Source organism: Palaemon carinicauda, chromosome 38 (assembly GCF_036898095.1).
Source record: "Palaemon carinicauda isolate YSFRI2023 chromosome 38, ASM3689809v2, whole genome shotgun sequence".
In the NCBI taxonomy this organism is placed as follows: Eukaryota; Metazoa; Arthropoda; class Malacostraca; order Decapoda; family Palaemonidae; genus Palaemon; species Palaemon carinicauda.
In genome coordinates, this window is record NC_090762.1 from 24532312 (window position 1) to 24553555 (window position 21244).

The 21244-nt window shown below is 36.8% G+C and overlaps 2 protein-coding genes across 14 annotated transcripts in view; one reads left to right on the forward strand and one right to left on the reverse strand.

Moving 5' to 3' along the window:
* LOC137630265 (glutamate receptor ionotropic, kainate glr-3-like) overlaps positions 1-419 on the forward strand; it is a 52875-nt gene extending 52456 nt beyond the window's left edge. Inside the window, exon 11 of the mRNA XM_068361716.1 lies at positions 290-419. Coding sequence (XP_068217817.1) covers positions 290-376 — 87 coding nt within the window. The 3' untranslated portion in view covers positions 377-419. The remainder of the gene's footprint in view (positions 1-289) is intronic.
* A 2306-nt stretch (positions 420-2725) lies between these two features.
* The window catches only part of gek (serine/threonine-protein kinase gek), a 236345-nt gene continuing 217826 nt past the window's right edge, over positions 2726-21244 (reverse strand). For 12 of the 13 annotated variants that reach the window (XM_068361973.1, XM_068361968.1, XM_068361971.1 and 9 more), the window contains 4 exons: positions 18632-18794; positions 17438-17564; positions 11418-11560; positions 2726-5357 (listed from right to left, as the gene is read on the reverse strand). In XM_068361973.1, the coding sequence (XP_068218074.1) occupies positions 5238-5357; positions 11418-11560; positions 17438-17564; positions 18632-18794 (553 nt within the window). In that variant the 3' untranslated portion in view covers positions 2726-5237. Of the gene's footprint in view, positions 5358-11417; positions 11561-17437; positions 17565-18631; positions 18795-21244 lie in introns of those variants that run through there. The other variant, XM_068361972.1, reaches the window with a different exon arrangement.

Below are 21244 nucleotides of genomic sequence, written 5' to 3' on the forward strand. Positions count from 1 at the left end.
GTGTGTGTGTGTGTGTGTGTGTGTGTGTATGTATATATATATATATATATATATATATATATATATATATATATATATATATATATATATATATATATATTTATATATATATATACAGTATATCTCAACACTGGTTTAACATTCAATAATATTGTTATTTTCTTACTATCATTATTATGATGATCATCATCATTTTCTACAATTATTAGAATTGCAAGTTTCCTCATTACAATCATGAAGAATAATTCTTATTACCATAATGTTGTTATTGTTATTTTCATGCTGCTAGGCCGTGTTCGTTGTGGCTGGGTGTGGACTACTGTTATCATGCATAGCCTTTGGCTTTGAGATGCTCATTACAAAACCTTCATGTTAATTTCATCTGTGAAACAGCCAAACAGAGTTGATCTCAGGTCCTCAATCTTGGAGATTTTACAAAAATCTAATTATGTTTAAACTTTAACAAATATACGTTGTCTTCTACAGTAATGGTATTTTCTTATATTCCTTTTTAAATTAGAAATATGTACCTTCAAATGTATATACATATATACAGTATACAGTACCTGTCTCTTTCTCTCACATATATATGTATGTATGTATGTATGTATGTATGTATGTATCTATCTATCTATCTATCTATCTATCTATCTATCTATATATATATATATATATATATATATATATATATATATATATATATATATATATATATATATATACATATATATATATATATATATATATATATATATATATATATATATATATATATATATATATATATATATATATACACACCAAGGTACTTCCCCCAATTTTGAGGGAGCAGCCAATATCAAATAAATGAAAAAGTATACAAATATATATATATATATATATATATATATATATATATATATATATATATATATATATATATATATATATATATATATATATATATATATACCAAGGTACTTCCCCCAATTTTGAGGGGGCAGCCAATATCAAATAAATGAAAAAGTATACAAATATATATATATATATATATATATATATATATATATATATATATATATATATATATATATATATATATATATATATATATATATATATATACACTGTATATACATATCTACACACACACACATACTGCGTGTGTGTGTGAGCGCTTTGTAAAGATTCTATCAATAAACTTAATATGTGCTTAAAAGATTACAATGCTGTCTAACAGAATTACCTTGCTACCGTTCCTTGACCAAGGAAAGTCATTGACCGTAGCCTTTCACCACTCTCACCTCCATTCCCAGGTAGAACACATCATGTCATGGAGAAGGTACAATCCAGGCATTCAGTAAGGATCTCTCCATAAGCAGGTTCTACAGGTAGGTGTCAAACTGCACTTACTGCACATTATTTGCGGGAATAGACCCACAGTTCTCTAGACACCTTTTCCCTATGTCCTGTAATAGCAGGACCATTAGCATCAGATAGAGATGGAGAGTATGAGTCAGTCTTAGATGAAAATGAAGAATGACTGGCCCTTTCTTGTCCTTTTAATCTTCCCCTCTCTTGGGGCACAGTATCAAAAACCCTATCAGCTGGAATCGATTCAAAAGGGGTAAACTCCACTCAGTCTGCAGCTGTTCTTTAATGTAATTTAGAAGCATCATTCCCTACACCATGACGAGGGGGAGTATTGTAACCTGGCAAACCCATTAGTATACATATGCCACATGGTTGGAACCAGACAAACCCATTGATATACAATGCCTCATAGTTACAATACAGATATTGTCTGCTCAGTGTCCTTTATTGTAAAGGCCTTGGACCTACCTCACCATTTATGTCTATTTACAGGATATCTACAAAGATGCCCATGTTTAATTCTTTTCACTCTATAATAATAAAAAAAAAAAAGTGGAAAAAATTCAATAGTATTTATAATTTTTTCAGCAGTTTTAAATTTATAACAAGGATCTGTATATATTCATTACTATGTAGCCTAATTACAGTACATGATCAATATGCTTCTACATCTACTATGATTAACAAATTTCATCACAAGATGAAGAGCAATGTCACTGTGTATAACTTGATAAACGGAACGTGGCTTTATAAGTTGTCCATTGAAAGAAAACAGTGTGCACCATATATGTATTCTCAAAGTACATAGTTGTCTGGTGGCGAGGTTAAGATACTAAGACAACAATCACTTACTAGTTAAGTGCCATCTTACCTTAGCTAATTGAGTTGTACTGTAGTGATAGTATTGTACATATATCTAATTCATATACATAACAGTATAGAATGTTATGCGCATACATAGGGTGGCATGGCAATGACAGTACAGTACAGCACAGTAATATAAATTACAATACTGTGATAAAAATCTTGTGAAAACATAGCAAGTTATTCAGGGTGTCAGTCAATCGCACATAGGCAGTGGTCGGTTTGTTAGAGTATTACAAGTTGCCCAACGCTATGCCACCAATATTTTGCAATCTTTTCATCTTCACAGTTGTCTCTGTTACCCAACTCCCATAAAGATCGAGGGCTACCTATACTATGACTATTGGTTAGACAGGAACTAATATAAAATTAATCTTTAGTACTAGGAAAAATTCAATGATGCTAGTTCTGAACAAGGGATGGTTGATGAGTAACCAACACTATTCATGGTATTTTGCATTTTGTTATATCACATCAAATCTAACAAAGGATAGAAATAAAAACAGCCTTCACCCATAATATTGCCATTTCTAAAAATTGTCTATTTTACAAAAGCTAGTATACACAAAGCCACTGTAAAGTGACCATTCAAATCATAAATTACAGACTACAATACACAGTTTTAATATACATACCAGATTTCATACTTTCATGGAACTGAATTGCTAGAGAATAACATATTTACAATATTGTACTTACAAGAAAATTGTGACAGGATCGAATGCTTAGTTATTAATGAGAAATCATGGAGATGAATACGTTGATGCCTAATAAATTAATGGACATTAATACATTATCTTTGAGAAGAGTATCGTGTTGTCAACAGCAGCAAAACTTGCTACGTCAATTGGCAAGAACACTTCGGAAAAAAAAATTCTGCTTTTTACAAAAAAAAAAAATGCTTTTTACACAAGCAACTAATTACATGAACGGCATAGTTACTAATTCCAGAAAAATGTCTAAATCTTTTGCCTAAAATTGAGAAAAGAAACATTAAACTTGTTAACCATAAGACTTTAGAAGGGGGAAGAATGTTAACAAATCAGAATCCTTTGCTCTGAGATCATAATGTCTGCACATTTTAGTAGTGATTTGGAAGGCAATTCAAAGCATATGGTTATTTCTTGCAGTCAAGACCAATGTCTTTGCATATCTAAGCTATGAGCATGATGATCTTGGAGCATTTTCTGCTGATCAGATTAAAGAGCCACGCCAAACTTTGTTACTGAACTTTAGGACAACTACACAAAACAAGGAATACCTTTAAGATATTGGATTTGAATCCATACCAGGTCCTACAATGAAAAAGGCTCATGTTTTCAAGCATTACAAATACAACCTTCAAGCAAGACCTATTATAACAAAGCACACATTCAAGGAATGATTCTCAACTATTATGTTCCCCCTGGAGCAGTTTTTCAACTTACGAACAAAATTTCTGATATATAATCTGGATTCTTATTAATTTATAAAAATTTGAATAACTTAGGGCCATATAAAAGTTAACTGAACTTATACAAAATAAAAAGACTTGCATATACAGTAACATGTTATATCACAAGGGTAGACTACAGTCTTAACATCAGTCAATTTAAATTCACACAGGTTTTTGAAATGCCCCTTTCTTGTGTATAAGGTTAGAAAACTTCAATTTCCATTTTGTATTATAATGGCAGTCAACTCTCGATTGATGAACTAAGACAATTATTTTTTCCCTAACTGACCGAATATGAAATGCAAATAGTTCAAATGGTGTGTCATCATTTAAAGAGCCTGAGTCAGTTAATATGAACAGATTCGAAAAAGAGAACTGTTCAGGAAAAAAAAAAATCACTGGAAGAATTGTCATTAGGTTTCCACGGCTAGCCACTATAGTAATTTTAGGAGTTATGTAGTTTCAACCTCTTTGGTGTTAGCTTTTAATATAAACTATTCAAAACATTTGAGTAACACCACAGGGTTAAGACTACAAACAATTATTTACTTTTAATAGATAAAGAAAAAGGCCACAGACACTGAACCAACAAAGTGAACTCTTTGCACCGGTGTGACTTCCCCTCAAGGCCTTAAAAGCAACTTTATTTCAGGTTGCAACACTACCTAATCCTCACAGCACCTACATCTATAATATATTGTGCCCTCATAACAATTCAACATGTTCTCACTAGGCATTTGATAAGGTTTACTTGGTTTCTTTGGACTAAATTCCGACACTTAAAAGTAAGGGAAATGACTAGCTGAAGCTTTTTTTTAACAACCATTTAAAGATTTATAGAGAAGACCCAATGTCAATAAATTGTAAACAAGAAGTTCTTATATATAACATCATCATTGCAAATTTATACATAATTCATCAGTCAAATACATTATTATTTTTTTATAAAGCACCAAACAGCCAGAATTCCATATCAGCTGCCTATATGTACTGAATCTCCTAGATTAACCAACAAATTTTACAAATGATTTTATTTTCAGTTTGATAGTAGCACCAACCAGCTCTATATATACCCCCATTAACTTACCCTATGTAAACTTCATAAATTCTAAACTTCCTAACCACCTGAGGAAGGTAAGTACTTTGTGTTCTATGCATGCTGATAGGTTGGTCAAAAGAACAATCATCAGCAGCATTAACTGGTTGATTAAACTATCCATTTGCTATTAAGTAAAATTGTTTACAGAATAATTACACTTTTCCGATACTCTTTCTGACAGTAATCCCACTCTCTATAACCCACCATATCACAAAGACGGTAATAATAAATAAAACTTACTTAGCCAAACCTGGCTAAATCAAATCAGTATTTTTGTTTTGATTTGTGACCATACTGCCCCTGTGACATGATACTGAATGGTCTAAGGATTTAGTAAAACTGAAACATATGAAACAAAAAGATCTACATTTAATTTGAGCTGAGTCCTTTACATTTAAATATTTAACAAAAACTGGATTTAGGCAGCCCATAACTACCAGCCTGCGAGTGACCTGCTCATAGTCGCTCTCCAGGCCAAACGTATCCCTATGAATCATAAGAGGAGGAATGATGATCGGGAGGTCGTCCGGGAGAGGGAGGAGAGGATAAGTTGCTGCTAGTATTTGATGCTATCGAATGACGTGGTGATGTATCGCCACACTCCTCCTAAAATAAAATAAATTCATATGGATTACATCTGAGGACACCATTATAAAGATAATTCTTGTATGGCTGAGGGTACTGTATTCCAATTATAGACTTATTACACAATGTTGTGTAGTCTTATTCTACATAATTACATATTTTATTAATACTGTATGACTATTTCAATCTTTCACTTTTTTTTTAGAGTGAAGAAATACACTGGAAAAATATCATAGTTTGAGGGATATTAATGGAAGAAGCTGATGATATGCAGTGCTTTCTGATAACTGTAATTATGACAGATTTCAGTGCCATCTTCTGTTATCCTACATACTCGTTCCTGTTGGTCGACATGCCTATTGCCGTTTTATCACTTGTGTGTGTGGCCTTACGATGACAACGATGCTACCAACGTGAATCTCAAGAAGTTGGCTTTCCTTAGTCCTCACCGGTGCTTGGTCAGTGGAAGAGTTCTACCACCATCTAGTGTGAAAGCACCCTTTCTTTTTTCCTCAGTGTCTGCCAATATTGTAAGGCACTATGGATGTCATCACCTAGCTGTGCTGTTGTGGCCCCTCTCCCCGTGGGTGCCTTATCATTGAAAGATTCCACAAAAGATGAACTTGTGGTTTTTCATTCTCTCCTGCCTCATCTTTGTTAGAGTCTTCGCTGCATCTTCGAGGAGAAGAACTAGCATAAGACGTAATTGAAGTGGCACAGGAAAACCGATCACTACGAGTCACTTAAGTTTGACGCCTTCCATTTCTCTCTGCATAGGAGAGACAGTACGATATCCTCCTCACTTTTTGAATGAGTGTCGAGAATTGTCCCATAGCAGGGAGAAACACCAGCGCACCCAACACTAAAGAAGTGTCTTGGGACTCTATATGAGTGTTCACACACCACTTACCTGTGCTCGGTCTTGTACCAGGAGGATTAAGTGCCAAAAATTATCCTACCGAGAGTTTTCCCTTAACAGAAGGAAACATTGGGTGCTAAATATGTTCGGCACACTTTGCTCCTGTGACTGTACTTGGTATTGTGCTGAAGGGAATGTGTACCCAAAATTTTCCCATAAAGGGAAAAATGCATAAATCATATCTCGTATCATATGCAATGATGCCCAAGCTGCTACATTTGGCAAAGAAGTCATTATTGGGATTATCAAAAGCCCATCCACCCTGGAAGATGATCCCAGTACATCCTCACTTCATTTGCAAGGTAAAATAGTAAACACCAGAAACATTTCATTCCTCGAGTAGACATATTGGTATTGGTATATGGTAAAGGTTGCTACTTGCACCTAACCCTAGTTCCTGTAATTCCTTCGTCTGTCGTTGAAGGAAGTAGTAGTCACTCCACGAAGAAAGAGCCTCTTGTACTTTACACACCACTGAGGCTATCACTGGTGGAGACATTGCCATTGCTAAGATGTAAACTCTCACTTGAACAGGAATGGAAACGCTACTTCTCTAAGCCTGCTGATGGAAAATCACTCACTGCTGCCATGTCTATTGGCTAGCATAGGTACATTACCCTCTGTTTGTGAGCAAGACTTGACTTTCATAAACTTATAACTATCCGCAGATTTCAACAATAAGAGTACTCAGTTTCAATCCTGAAGAACAGCTCCTTGGTTGAAACCATGATCACCCAGCCGTTACGATATCTCAAAGGACTTGACCAACTCAAGTGGGCCCAAGCTGAGACCAGGGTGAACATTTTAAGATAGGTAGACACTACGAAGCATAGGCGTTTTAAATGATACAGTACCCTATTCTTTTGCCGATGAAGCGGAGGTACTTTCTGAGGGACAATTATTTGAAAATATGCGTCTTTCAGGTCTATCAAAAGCATGAAGTTTTCTCTGATACCAGACTACATGGAACTTGCCTCCACCATTATGAAAAGAGTTTAATGAACAAATTTGTTCAGCAGTGACAGGTCAATTGCTGGTCTCCAGTCAGTAATGCAAGGAAAGTTTTAACCATGGCACCTCAAGTGAAGTCTTTTGATCCTTGTGGGACAGCAAAATGCCAATCAGTGATCATCAAACTCATTTTCACAGGAGCCACAGTAGCCTATCAAAATTCAATGCACTCAAACAAACACTTGATCTCAAGATTCTTCACCTCTGTTGGTTCTGGACTGGAGTCTGCAGCCATTGGGCCATTGAAAATATGAGACTCCTTCCTCAGAAGAAATCTCAAAAAGCACCTCAAGTATGCACGACCAGGACCAAACAGAACTTGGAATGTACCGTTACAAGGTTGAATTGGGGTCTTATTGATGATTGGCCTCCCCTTTCAGACACAAACTGTCTCTGGCACCCCCAAAAGAATCATAAAGTACAATGTACTGTATCTTAGCCTCTGTAGTACGTAAAGGTGAGCACAGTATTGTGCGACGCTCAGATGAGTCAAATGCATACATGTTAGTTAGTAGTGAAGACCCTTGCTACCTGCTCACACATCTCTTCCATGGATCAGGTACTGCTAAGGAATCAGGCCCTTTAAAGATAACTATTCCAAGATCCCCATTGTACCATTAGCAAGCACTGATAAAGAATATGGAAACTACAGGTTCAGTCGACTACTCTAGGCTCTTCCTCTCTTGGAAAAGCTCAAACAAAACTCTTTCTCTTCACCCACGACTTGGACTTCAGTGACTTCCTGCAGCTCCTATAAGCGAGTACATGCTGGTCAGCATGGGGAAATGACATTATGTTCCTGAGCTGTTACAGCTAATAACAGATGAGACATGAAGACTGACAAGAAGGTTTATGGACTCATAATCTGCTGTAAGAATGGAATAGTCCACAGAGAATTGGAGATTGTGGGTGTAACTGCTTTGTTCCCCTGATGCAATTCAGGCCAAGCATGGCAAGAATGATGACCACTCCATCCTTATAGACCTGAAGAATTGTACCCTCAGATCCATTCCCTCAGTTCCACAGGAAAGTTCTGCTGCCTCATCTTTGGGAAAAATAGCAACCAATTCAAAGCCATTATTCTTTGGACAGGCTATTACTGCCAAAATGTTCACACTAGTCTCTTTTGAGGAATTTCAATCGGCAATCGTCTACTGACAGCTCTCGGTGATTGTCCCTTTCTACCCTCCTACAATGGAATTACTTAAGCATTAAGACATGCTTTCTGCCTCTTGTCTCAATCTGTGAATTAAGATATATTGAATACAGTTCTTTAAGACTCCCAGACAGCTATGGGGACTCCAGCCAAACAATCATAGTAATAGGGTAAGTGAACTGTTCCTATACTACTTTCCAGATGGATGAAAACGTAGTCTTCAGTCTTCCTATGTTGGCGATAGGGCTAGCTCTACATGGCCGCCCCCAAGCAATCGCTCACAGTTTCCTAAATTTGTTATGCTTTCAGAGACTTTCTATGTTAATGAGAAGGCTAGTTCCACTTGACTGCCTCTCAGAAATTTCTCATTGAGTGCCATACGTTTCGCTGGTTTCCAATCAGAGCTCCACTTACCTTCAGGCTGGGTGACAACAGAAGTATTATTATTATTACTAGCTAAGCCAATGATTAGGCAGCGTCCAAATTTCTCGGTTACCACAGGACGGCTTATTATAGTATAGTTAGAAAAGCAGCATGCTATAAGCCTACGAGCTTCAAAATGGAAAAATTGCCCAGTGGGGAAGGGAAATAAGGAAATAAATTACCTATATGAGAAGAAATGAACAATTAAATTAAAATGTTCAAGGAACATTAATAACATCAAAACAGATCTTTTATATATACATTATAAAAAGAGACTTGTGGCACCCGGTTCAATATAAAAAAAATTGCTGCAAATCTGAATTTTTGAAGTTCTACATATTCAACTACCCAATTAGGAAGATCATTCCACAACTTGGTCATCGCTGGAATAAAACTTCTAGAAAACTGTGTGGTATTGACCCTCATGATGGAGAAGGCATACCTAGTATTATGAACAGGATGGTACTATCCGGAAATATCTGAATGTAAAAGATGGTCAAAACTGTGAAAATCTTAAAAAAACATGCATAACAAACTAATTGAACGACAGTGCCAGAGATTAATATCTAGATCAGGAATAAGAAATCTAAAAGACCGTAAGTTCCTGTCTAACAAATTAAGATGAGAATCAGCAGCTGAAGACCAGACAAGAGAACAAGATAGAATGAAAGAATTGAAACACTTCTTCAGAATAGATTGATCACAGAAAATCTTACAAGACTTTAACAATAAGTCAATTTCTTGTGCAATTGAAGAAGAGACATACCTAATGTGTTTATCAAATGTAAAGTTGCTGTTGAGGAACCACTGTCCTTGACCTTCTTACAATCAAACTTAAGAGTTTTTAGGATCTAAACTTCAATGCCCCATAATTTTCACCATGCACTAATTTTAGCTAAATCTTTTTTGGTAGGTAGTAGGTTGGCCAGGGCACCAGCCACCCGTTGAGATACTACCGCTAGAGAGTTATGGGGTCTTTTGACTGGCCAGACAGTACTACATTGGATCCTCCTCTCTGGTTACGGTTCATTTTCCCTTTGCCTACATACACACTGAATAGTCTGGCATATTCTTTACATATTCTCCTCTATCCTCATACACCTGACAACACAGATTACCAAACAATTCTTCATCACCCAAGGGGTTACTGCACTGTAATTGTTCAGTGCCACTTTCCTCTTGGTAAGGGTAGAAGAGACTCTTTAGCTATGGTAAGCAGCTCTTCTAGGAGAAGGACACTCCAAAATCAAACCACTGTTCTCTAGTCTTGGGTAGTGCCATAGCCTCTGTACCATGGCCTTTCACTGTCTTGGGTTAGAGTTCTCTTGCTTGAGGGTACACTCGAGCACACACTCCTATCTTATTTCTCTTCCTCTTGTTTTGTTAAAGTTTTTATAGTTTATATAGGAGATATTTATTGTTGTTACTCTTCTTAGAATATTTTATTTTCCTTTTTTCCTTTCCGCACTGAGCTATTTTCCCTGTTGGAGCCCTTGGGCTTATAGCATACTGCTTTTCCAACTAGGGTTGTAGCTTAGTAAGTAATAATAATAATAATAATAATAATATGGGATTCAGCAACCCTAGATTTACATTCAGGAGATGTAATTGAGGCAAAGAATAGCATCATATGCAACAAGCTTGTTTTATAGGCCAAACCACATACGTGTATATGGAATGAAAAGTAATGGGCCCAAGATCACTACACTGAGGAACACCAGATATCACATTCCTTTACTCACTTTGGTGCCCATCAACACCTCCTTGCAATCTATTACAGTACTTAAAAATTCAATAATGATGCTAAGGAATGATTCATGCATTCCCAACTATTTGAGTTTTAAAACAAGGGCCTCGTGATTACCAAGGTCATAGACAGTACTAAAATCCAAGCCAATCATACGAACTTCCTGACCAATCTACCCTGGTGGCGGCATGACTAACAACACCATGATTACTCCTCTCCTCTGATAATCAGCCATCCTCAAATAATAGCTGAGAAAGGAGGAGGTGCTCACCTTAATTATTTCCTATCTAAAGGATGTGATGGAAAGAACATATCAGCTTTTCAACTTACAGGAAAAGCATGCAGCACTTCTACTTTGTAAGTTTTCCAAAGGGTTTGATAGAGCACTTGGTAGCAATAATGAATGATAACGCTTCCCTTCATACCCTAATTACAAAGGGGCCACATTCATAAATCCTTCTCAAGCAGGCAGGTGCACTCTTCATGAGTAGAAGACACATGGGAGAAAGCCAATCGTGGAAAATAAAGCCTAGGGCACTGTTTTGACAAGAGTGAACATAATCGTAACTTTCCCCCAAAGGCAAAACACAAAACCTTGTGCTTGTACTGATAAGATCTTATGATCTGTACACAAGAATGGTCCTAAATTACTCTTCCATTGTACCATGCTATGGAAGAGCTAGGACTAAGTACAAAAGTGCTGAAAATAAACTCTACTGATAATCCCTTCACATAGAATCCCTAAGAAGGTAAATTACAAAACAACAAAGTTAAAATGCAAAATGATCTGAAAAAAAAACTACAACATAACTTTGAAAAACTAACCTCTTGGAGTTGATGAATTATCTGGTGACGAGGTTCTTCTGGAGAGCGTTGTTGTGGTTGGTGATGTTGCGAGGTGGAATTAGGAGGGAGAGGAGGCATTCCAGGCCTACGTATAGAACCAGGTAAGGGAGGTGGACCGCTACCTATAAATGGACAAAATAGCAATTATATACCGTATTCCCCATGTCAGGATACACTTTCCTGAAAAAGACCCCCAAAAATCACCCTATGTCTTAATACTTAAAAAAAGATGCAGCCTATAAGGGAGTTAGACAACTCTCAAACACCCAACACTCACCAGACATCAAATATAAACCTACAATTATCTTTCATCTGTAATAAATAATTTTATATTTAAATTGCAATTCACTTAATGAAGTTTAGTAGCAAGTTATTTGCTTGTTTTGAAAATCAACTAATGACTCGCCAACCCCTTTCTACAAGCAAACATGCCAACTAGTGGTCTCCTAGCAGATGCTAAGACATGTTAGTTGTTTTTACAGTTTCTCATATTTTGTTATTTTGTAATAAAGCAATATTTTGATAATGAATTTATTGCCTGAGTTCCAAAATAATACAAAAACACAGTTGCTGAATATGACCTTGGAAATAACATCTCAATCTTAGTTAAGTGCAGTGTTACCAAATTAGCAGAACAGTAACTAGACCTAAAGTCACACATACGGTAGCTAAAGTATTCCACCTAGAGGAATTTGGGAAATATTATTGGAATTATACTTCTTTACCAAAATTCTATTAAGAATATTTGGCAACACTGCCTTCATGTAAACATCACTTGTAACACCAAACACTAACCTTGTGGTTGTGGTGGCATATACGACCGTTTCAGTGGCTTCTTATATGAATATGTAATAAAATTTGGATAACCTGTGTGCAGCTTATTAATATTAACTTAAACATTGCATAATACACCATTAACATGAACATTTACTATGCTGGACAAAAATCACACAAGAGTCAGTGACTAGGAATTGCTGCTAAAATATCTTGTAAAATCCTCAATTTCTTTTTTTCCAAAAACTGCTTTGCTAACTTAAGGGTGCATCTTACCACTTTTAGTGTCTTATGATAAGGGGAAATGCAAGTAATTACATACACTAAATATATATAGTAAGTTATTTAAAAGTCACAAATTTTAAAAGTAATTTGTTTTTTCCTAACTATTCAAAACTGAGTCCGTTAATCAGAGAATCGATCCAAGCGCAGCTGGAACTCAGGTGTTCAAAACTTACAACGAGGTGTCGTTAACAGATGGTATTTAACGGTTGGCAGTACACCGAACAGTCACTTTGATTCCATTTGAGACTTAGGGGGGAAAGGTGATAACGGGAACTTGAGCTAAAGGACTCAAGTTTGTATTAATAATATCAATATTACTAGCTAAGCAACAACCCTAGTTGGAAAAGAAGGATGCTAAAAACCCTATAAGGACTCCAACAGGGAAAATAAAACAGTAAGGAAAGGAAATAAGGAAACAGAATAGTGTACTTGAGTGTAACCTCACGCAAGAGAACTAACCCAGGTCATAGCAAGACCATGTACCGTGTCCATCTCCTAAAAGCACGACTTACCATAGCTAAAGTCTCAGCTACACTGACTAAGTGGAAAGTAGCCACAGAACAATTACAATGCAGTAGTTAACCCCTTGAGTGAAGAAGAATTATCAAGTAATCTTAGTGTTGTCAGGCGTATGAGGAAAGGGGAGAACGTATAAAGAATAGGCTAGACTATTTGTATGTGTAGGCAGAGGAAAAATGAGCTGTAAACAAAGAGGGATCCAATGTAGTAATTTACTATCTGGCCAGTCAAAAGGCCCAATAACTCTCTAGCGGTAGTATCTCAAGGGGTGGCTGGTGCCTTAGCCAATCTATGACATTTTAAAATTTGTGATTTGTTCCTACACCAACAGAAACCTTCATCTTCTAATATGAGGCTCATTCTTAAGTGGATGGAAGTCCCTATTACGAAACTGGCAGGCTAAAATCCCGGATAGCTATGCTCGAACCTGATAAGGTGCGGAACATAGCATCCTAGACACCTCACAAACCAAGGTCAAAAGTACCGTCAGGTTCAAGGCCTAGACAACAAAGGCTGTTACGCTAAAAAATCTTTTTTAGACTACTGAGTGTTAAGTAAGGTATATCCAAATCAATGGGTTTACCTATACATATCCCTCCTCTTCCTCTTAAGGAGGTTGCTGGAATGAACACTTCTATTCTAACAGTAATAGAAAAGCTGCTTGCTGTAAGCAGTGTTTACCTGTATCAACATCAGTTCAGCTCCATGGGATCCCAACAGCTACGCCACAAGGGAAGGAAAGATGAAGGGAAAAAGGGCCAGATACTCACTCTCCGAGACTTAAGTTATCATCGTCATCTTAGACGTAACACTTTTGGTCTTATAAAGGATCTAGGGTCACTACAAAACTTGTTGAACAGGAACTCAGGTCATAGTAGAAATGTATTCAAATTTGTGAGTGCATTCCCGCAAATAATCCACAGTAAAGGTGGACTGATACTTCTATACTCAAGTGTCTAAAACTCGAGCAACCAAGAGATTTTTCTCTAAGGCTATGGTAGCACTAACTACTCTGATCTTATGGGCATGCCCTTAGCTTGGTCTGATGAGCTGGGGGATCTAGGACATGATGTTCTAATGATGGAGACTGTTTTTGGTGACTCTCTCTTTCACCAGTGTGTAAGAATAAGTTTTGCAACCTAGTTTTGGTAGACAGGGTTCTCTTAAGGTAATATCCTTAGAGGACATAAAAGCACCTCATCCAGATCATTAATTACTTCCCAAAGCAAATAAACTGTAAATGATAAAATCTGGAATCAATGATTGATGGATTTTCAATTTTTCTACAAAATTGGAAATAAAACAAATACAAAGCTAAGTATTTAGAAAAACAATTTTCAGGTTAAGGTTCCTATCTAAGGCTAGTCTGGTCTCGACGGTTCATACAGAGCTCTCTGTTTAAGGACCGCAACACCTCAGTTCTAAGGCTGGTCTCGACGGTTCATACAGAGAGCTCTCTTTAAGGACCGCAACACCTCAGTTCTAAGGCTGGTCTCGACGGTTCATACAGAGAGCTCTCTTTAAGGACCGCAACACCTCAGTTCTAAGGCTGGTCTCGACGGTTCATACAGAGAGCTCTCTTTAAGGACCGCAACACCTCAGTTCTAAGGCTGGTCTCGACGGTTCATACAGAGAGCTCTCTTTAAGGACCGCAACACCTCAGTTCTAAGGCTGGTCTCGACGGTTCATACAGAGAGCTCTCTTTAAGGACCGCAACACCTCAGTTCTAAGGCTGGTCTCGACGGTTCATACAGAGAGCTCTCTTTAAGGACCGCAACACCTCAGTTCTATGGCTGGTCTCGACGGTTCATACAGAGAGCTCTCTTTAAGGACCGCAACACCTCAGTTCTATGGCTGGTCTCGACGGTTCATACAGAGAGCTCTCTTTAAGGACCACAACACCTCAGTTCTAAGGCTGGTCTCAACGGTTCATACAGAGAGCTCTCTTTAAGGACCTCAAGACCTCAGTCACATTCAAGACTGGAGGTCAAACCTCAGGAGGGGGACAGATCTGTTTCATATTTCTAATGAGCAGGATAATTTCTAAAGAAGGAAATATTCTCTCCTCTCAGTCTCGTTACCTATCTCAAAGACGAATGATATCCTTTTACTGCCGAGACCAAGAGGCGGTTTTCCCTTTTGTAGGTATGCCGAAGAGTCTTTGAGCTGAGAAGTATTTCTGTACGGTAAGCAACTGCAGAGAATGGCTGACTTTGCTTGGTATACATCAGAAAAGGACGTCCTGAGGTATCAGAGCATTTCTTGCATTGTCCAGTGTGAAAGGCCTCTCTCTCGGAAGGGGTGCTGGATGACCTTCACCCTAAATAGATAGAGACTTTGCAAGAAGTGCTGATAAAACAGGTTGCACTAAGATGGAAGCTCTCTCGAGAGTCTCTATTAGTAGGAGCAGAAAGTTCTGGTGTGCATTTCTGCTTGAGGCCATTCAGATCTACTAGATAAAATTTTAGATTTTAGGATAGCTGTTTATCACCCTCTCTCAAATAAGGCAAAGCGGCGAAAAAGCATAGACGTCGAGGCCATTCAAGGGATGCTGGAACTTGCCCTCAAGAACTGTTGCAGGGTTTGGGACTGGTGAGAAATAAACTGGCAGTTTTTTATTAACGATTGTGGAAAACATGACTATTGTCAGGGAACCCTAGAGTCATGAGCCTCATCACTGCTTGGGGATGCAAAGACCATTACGTTGCAACTATCTGACTACAGCAACTCGACTTGTCCGCTATGAAATTTCTTTTGCCAGGAATGAACTGGGCTGAGAGGATTATGATGTAGCGGACTGCCCAGTCATATACCAATACAACAGCAGAGCTGTGATATGTATCCCTCTACGATTGCATTGTCATTTATTAGTGCAACCGAGTGGCCAATTAACAATTGGTGGAATTGTTGAAGTGATAGATTGGTTGCGTTCAACTCCAGCACATTGATATAGAGACTTGTGTTCTGGCAACACCTATCCTGATGCCAGACAGTCGCTGAGATGGGCCTTCCCCCTCGTTTTGATACATCTGTAAAAATGTGGTGGTCAAGAGGGGACCACTCTAAGGGAGACCCCTGAAATAGATTCGCTCCATCTAGTCACCAAAGCAGATCGGAACTGGACTCCTGCTCAATCGGTTACGGGTTTTAAGAGGACTCTATGGTCTACAGTTAGTCTTTTTAGACACCATCGTAACAATCGTCGGTGGGGGAGACTATGAATAACAAGTTTTTTTAGAGAGATCAGGTGACCTAGTAGCTATAGCCATTGCTGTACCTTGCTCAATCGGTTCAAAGTCTTAAGGGAACTCTGTGGTCTACAACCAATATCTTTTTAGACATCATTGTAATGATCTTAGGTAGAGGAGACTGAGAAAAACGTTTCTCTAAAAAGGTCAGGTGGCCTAGTTGCTGTAGCCATTGTTGCGCTGATAACTGGGTCTGATGAATGGTTGATCCACTTTCCTGAACTGGGATGGATAAACTACAGTGTTTTTGTCCATGCCCCAGTAGGTCATTCTTTGCATGGGTGAAAGCTTGGACTTCTCCAGATTTGTAAAGATCAATAGATTACAACAATAAGAGGAATTTGCAATGATGAAAAAGTTGGGACTCTGAGTCCAACAGTATTAGCAAGTTGTCTAAGTACTGGATCAGATGAATTTCGTTGGAATGGTCCCATGCTGACACCGATGAGAACAGAAGAGGAAATGGCTGGGCAACTGTTGACATTCTGAAACAAAGCAATTGAAAGACTTTGCTCCCTTGGACAAATCGTAGATACTCTCTTGAACAACGCTTTACGGGGGTCTGGAAATATGCGTCCCTAAGATCGAGAGAAATCATTAAGTCGTTCTACTTCTGAGCATGTCTAACTATGCTGGGTGTTTCCATCCCGAATTCAGTCCAATGACTGAACTCATTCAGGGCTGAGAGATCTATTACTGGTCTCCAGTTCCATGAGGCATTTTGACCAAAACCTGCCAACTGAAGAAGCCCAGACACTTAGAAGGATTCCAAAGGAATAGCACTGTGTTCAAGTGTGAAAAAAAAAAAAAAAAAAATTGAAAGTCAGATTTTAGTGGAAGCCGATAGCACATCTGTTATTTGACAGCAAAAATCCAAAGGACTTCAATGTACCAGCAAAAGGCAAAGCTTCCTGGCTGCCAACTACTGGCTATTGCCAACACCTCGTTATAATTTTTTAATTGCCGAGTTCCAGCTGCGCTTGAATCAATTCTCATATCAAAGGACTTGAAGTTTGTATTCATGTAGGAAAAATTATAAAATAAGTGAATTTTTAACATAAAAGAGTTTCTTGAGTTGTTTCATTTACTAACAAAATTTTCTAAGATAAAAAAATTTTCAATAAGCTGGTAAAATCCTTTGTATGAATGCAACTTGTAAACAGAAAACATTACCATTGTGGACATTGGAATAATGTGGCTGAGGGAGGGGTTGATGACTAAAAGATCTTCTTGGTGGCTCGGGTCCCTGTGGTAATCTTGGAGGTGCTAACTTTGCACTTGGTTGAAGCATACTACGAACCTGAGAAAAAAAAAGCCAAATTAACAAATCAGAATTTATTCAAATACAGTATATCTAGGACCTCAGTACAATATAAAGTACAGTATTTTCTTTTAAGTGAAGTTTACCATAACACTTCAATGCATTGCAATAATTTGCCTCAAAATCATATTCAGATTCTGATAAATTTAGACCAAGGTGATCGAAAAACTTTTGTCACAGATTAACTTTTATTCCCTTTTAAAACTGCTATTAGATAAAAAAAAATTTTGATGATGATAGCAATAGTGTTCACCACCTTTAAAATACAAAACTGAAGAACATAATAATTGTTTACTTTTTTAGTTTTACTCCATTCATCATTAAAATATGCTTTATTCAAATACTGTTGATGGAAAAAATTCCACTGGTTTTCCCCAGTACAGTATATTAGCATGTTCATCAGGGTTGTAATGTTTTGAAAATTGTCTCTCATCATCCAAACTCCAATCAATCATCTGTCATAGACAGATTTTTTTTTCATCAATTTCCTGATGTTCTCTGATGTTTGCAGTCACATTCACCTTTTAATTCTTGACATTGAAAAGTTTCCCAAACGAGAAACATAAAATCTAAATCTAAGCCTTGTTTAAATTTCCTATCTTCTCACCTCTTGTAGAAAAATAAAAGATATTGTCAAAAGCTTTAAAAATAAAATTGCCTCAAAAGAACAACATAAAATATGAAAAGAATAATACTTAAAAATGTGTAGAACTTGGCACAAAAGTAAAGTAAAACAGAAAACGTGTTTAACATCCTTGAAGGGAACCGAATCCTGTAGAATGCCACCTTTTTTATTTTAGAAATGAATGACTTCTAGTGTTATGACTCTACACGGTTTTGAAATCTAAGAGGACCTATGTGATTTATCATGATTGAGTAAGCCTGCATGTACTGAAATATTCAAACTTTTCAACTAAATAGACTGCTAGGAAGAAAATTACATTAATCAAAAGAAAAAAAATGCAAGAAGGGGTTTATTTACATAGTTGTTTACCGTACTATGAAAATCTTAACGCAAATATAGCCTAATTCTGTGGCGTACTTACTCTGTGGATGGATTGTGTATGTGGTGCTCGTTGGTCAGGAGGAGGGCCTATTCGAGACGGAAGATCGACTAACCTCTGAATTTCAATACTGTCTCCAGGACCCATGTGGCTAATGTGATTGAAGTTTGTTGGGCCTGAGATTAACTGGCTACGACGATCAGTTCTGTTAAACATATCAATAGTATGAATAAATATTCAAGACACAAAATTGTAGGTGCCCTTGCCAATCAATATAATGTACATAAAAAAATCAATAAATCAAACAAAAAATGCAATTACTGTACAGTAATCTTTGATGATCATGAACAATTTCCAACAAACATAATTTTCCATACTACAACAGTTCCACAAAGAGACAGGTATCGCAAGAAAACTTAAAAAAAAGGTTATCGCTTTTACACATTCATGTTCCGTAATCAAGCATGCCTTAACTATTAGTAAAAATCTTAGTTTGTAGTTCAAGAGGTCTGTACAGTATTAACATATGCTCTTCAAGCCTCAAAGACAGGTTTTATATATACAGTTAAACTATATTTCACTGTATTCTATAAAAATGAATATAAAGGAACATTGAAAAATACTAAATGAGAAATAACAGTTAAGCACAAGTAGGTATACACTGCAAATTATATCTAAACATTAGAAAAACATGCATCACTGAAATAAAGAAAAAAGGCAGTTAGGAATAAAAACACTAGGGTAGACACAACATACTGTACTGTAGATCCAACTCATGTCCATATGGTAAAATTAAAACAAAAATAATCAACCATCTTAATGAATATAATGAGCTAAAATAAGTACCATACATTTAGAAGAGAAGAAAACAAACACAAGCTTTGATTGTCACCTATTAATCATTTCTTATTAAAAACATTCAGCTGCTGAATCTCATCTTAATTTGTTGGATATAAACTTGCAGTTTATTAAATTCCTGACTTCTGACCTAGATAATCTCTGGCACCATCAGTCAGTTCATCAGTTCATTCTTTATGTTACACAAGACTTTTCTTAATTCATATCATTCCAGACTGTACCATCCTGTACATAGTACTCAGTATACAATTAATTCTAACAATAAAGCTACCTTCACTATATGGCACAATACTACGCAGTATTATTGAAGTTTTATTCCATCAGTGATCAGATTGTGGAATGATCCTTATCGGGCAGTTGAATCAGTGGAACTTCAGAGGTTAAAACTTTTTGTAAATTCTTTTCTTTTGAGCAGCTTTACAAAACTATAATTTTAAAGTCTTATTATGACTTCCCTATTTTAATGTTTTTACTTACATTAAAATATTATGTTTTTTATTCATTACGCATAGTTTATTTTTTGTTCCTTTCCCCTTTCTTTTCCTCACTGGGCTACTTTCCCTGTTAACCCTTTGGGCTTGTAGCATTCTGCTTTTCCAACCAGGGTTGCAGCTTGGCTAGTAATAATAATAGTGGATGAAACATGAAGACCCCATTACAGTTCTTATTCAAGTACTGTCAGTAAATTAGCAACTATTATTTCTGTCCACAATCAAGGCCACTAGTCAAAAACCTTGTTAACATCTGAGGATGTCTCATTAACAAAGCACATGCAGTATACTGTATATGACATCTCTATATCTTAGAAGTTTAAAAGCTTTGGGCTTAGGTTAAAGTTATGCACAATATCTGGAGCAAAACTTCACATAAAAGCCCTTACATATGAAGGTTTAATATAAACCTTTTCAACTATATAGTAGGATATATAATAACAAGGTGAGCCTTAGACACTTTCTTTGTGCCATTTGTACAAAATTAGACTAAAATCCCTTCTACTGAATGCAATAACATATCACCCGAAGAAAGACACTCTCATATACACCTATACTTAATGGCTTTTTTTTTTTTACAAAATTTCATAAACACCCCTTCCACCGTGTCAGATGAGCAGCAAAACTATGGCAAAGTGTTAGACACACTAACTGTCAGATGGATGATTGATCTCCCTTCATGTACAAACCTAAGCATGAGGGTTATTTTCTTAGAACTGAATTTGTTACCATGACAATGTAAGCCTAAAAACACACCAGACAGACAAGGATTCTCCCATCATGGTCTACTCTAGTCAAGTTTGACTGAAATCCCTTCAACAATGTCATAGTAGTGATGGCAGGGTAAGATATACTGTACAGGTAGTTACTTCAATGATGTCAGTAAAAGGCTAAAAGGGCAATAGAGAAAACATAATAGTTATTAGACTAAAGAAATACATTACAAAAAGAGCAACATTCAAAGGAGCAAAGAAATGAAATAAGTTATGAGCACATGAAGATTTGGATTTGAAAACATCTGGCAGGTTAAAACCTCTATGAACACACTATCTTCCTATTACACCTAGTCATGGAAACTGAATTGGATTTATCAATTTGGGCAATAAAGCCCTGTACTGGGGCCCATTCAGCACAGTAAAGGTTAAAGAGGTTAAACAGCAGGATGTAAGAAAATAAGCGGGAACCGAACGTGTAGTTAAAGGTTAAAAACTATGAGCACATGGGGGTCATCATAAGCACATTACAAAGCCCTTCAATTAATGCTCACTGTTCCTGCTTGCAGGGCTAAAAGCAACTAGACCAGCTT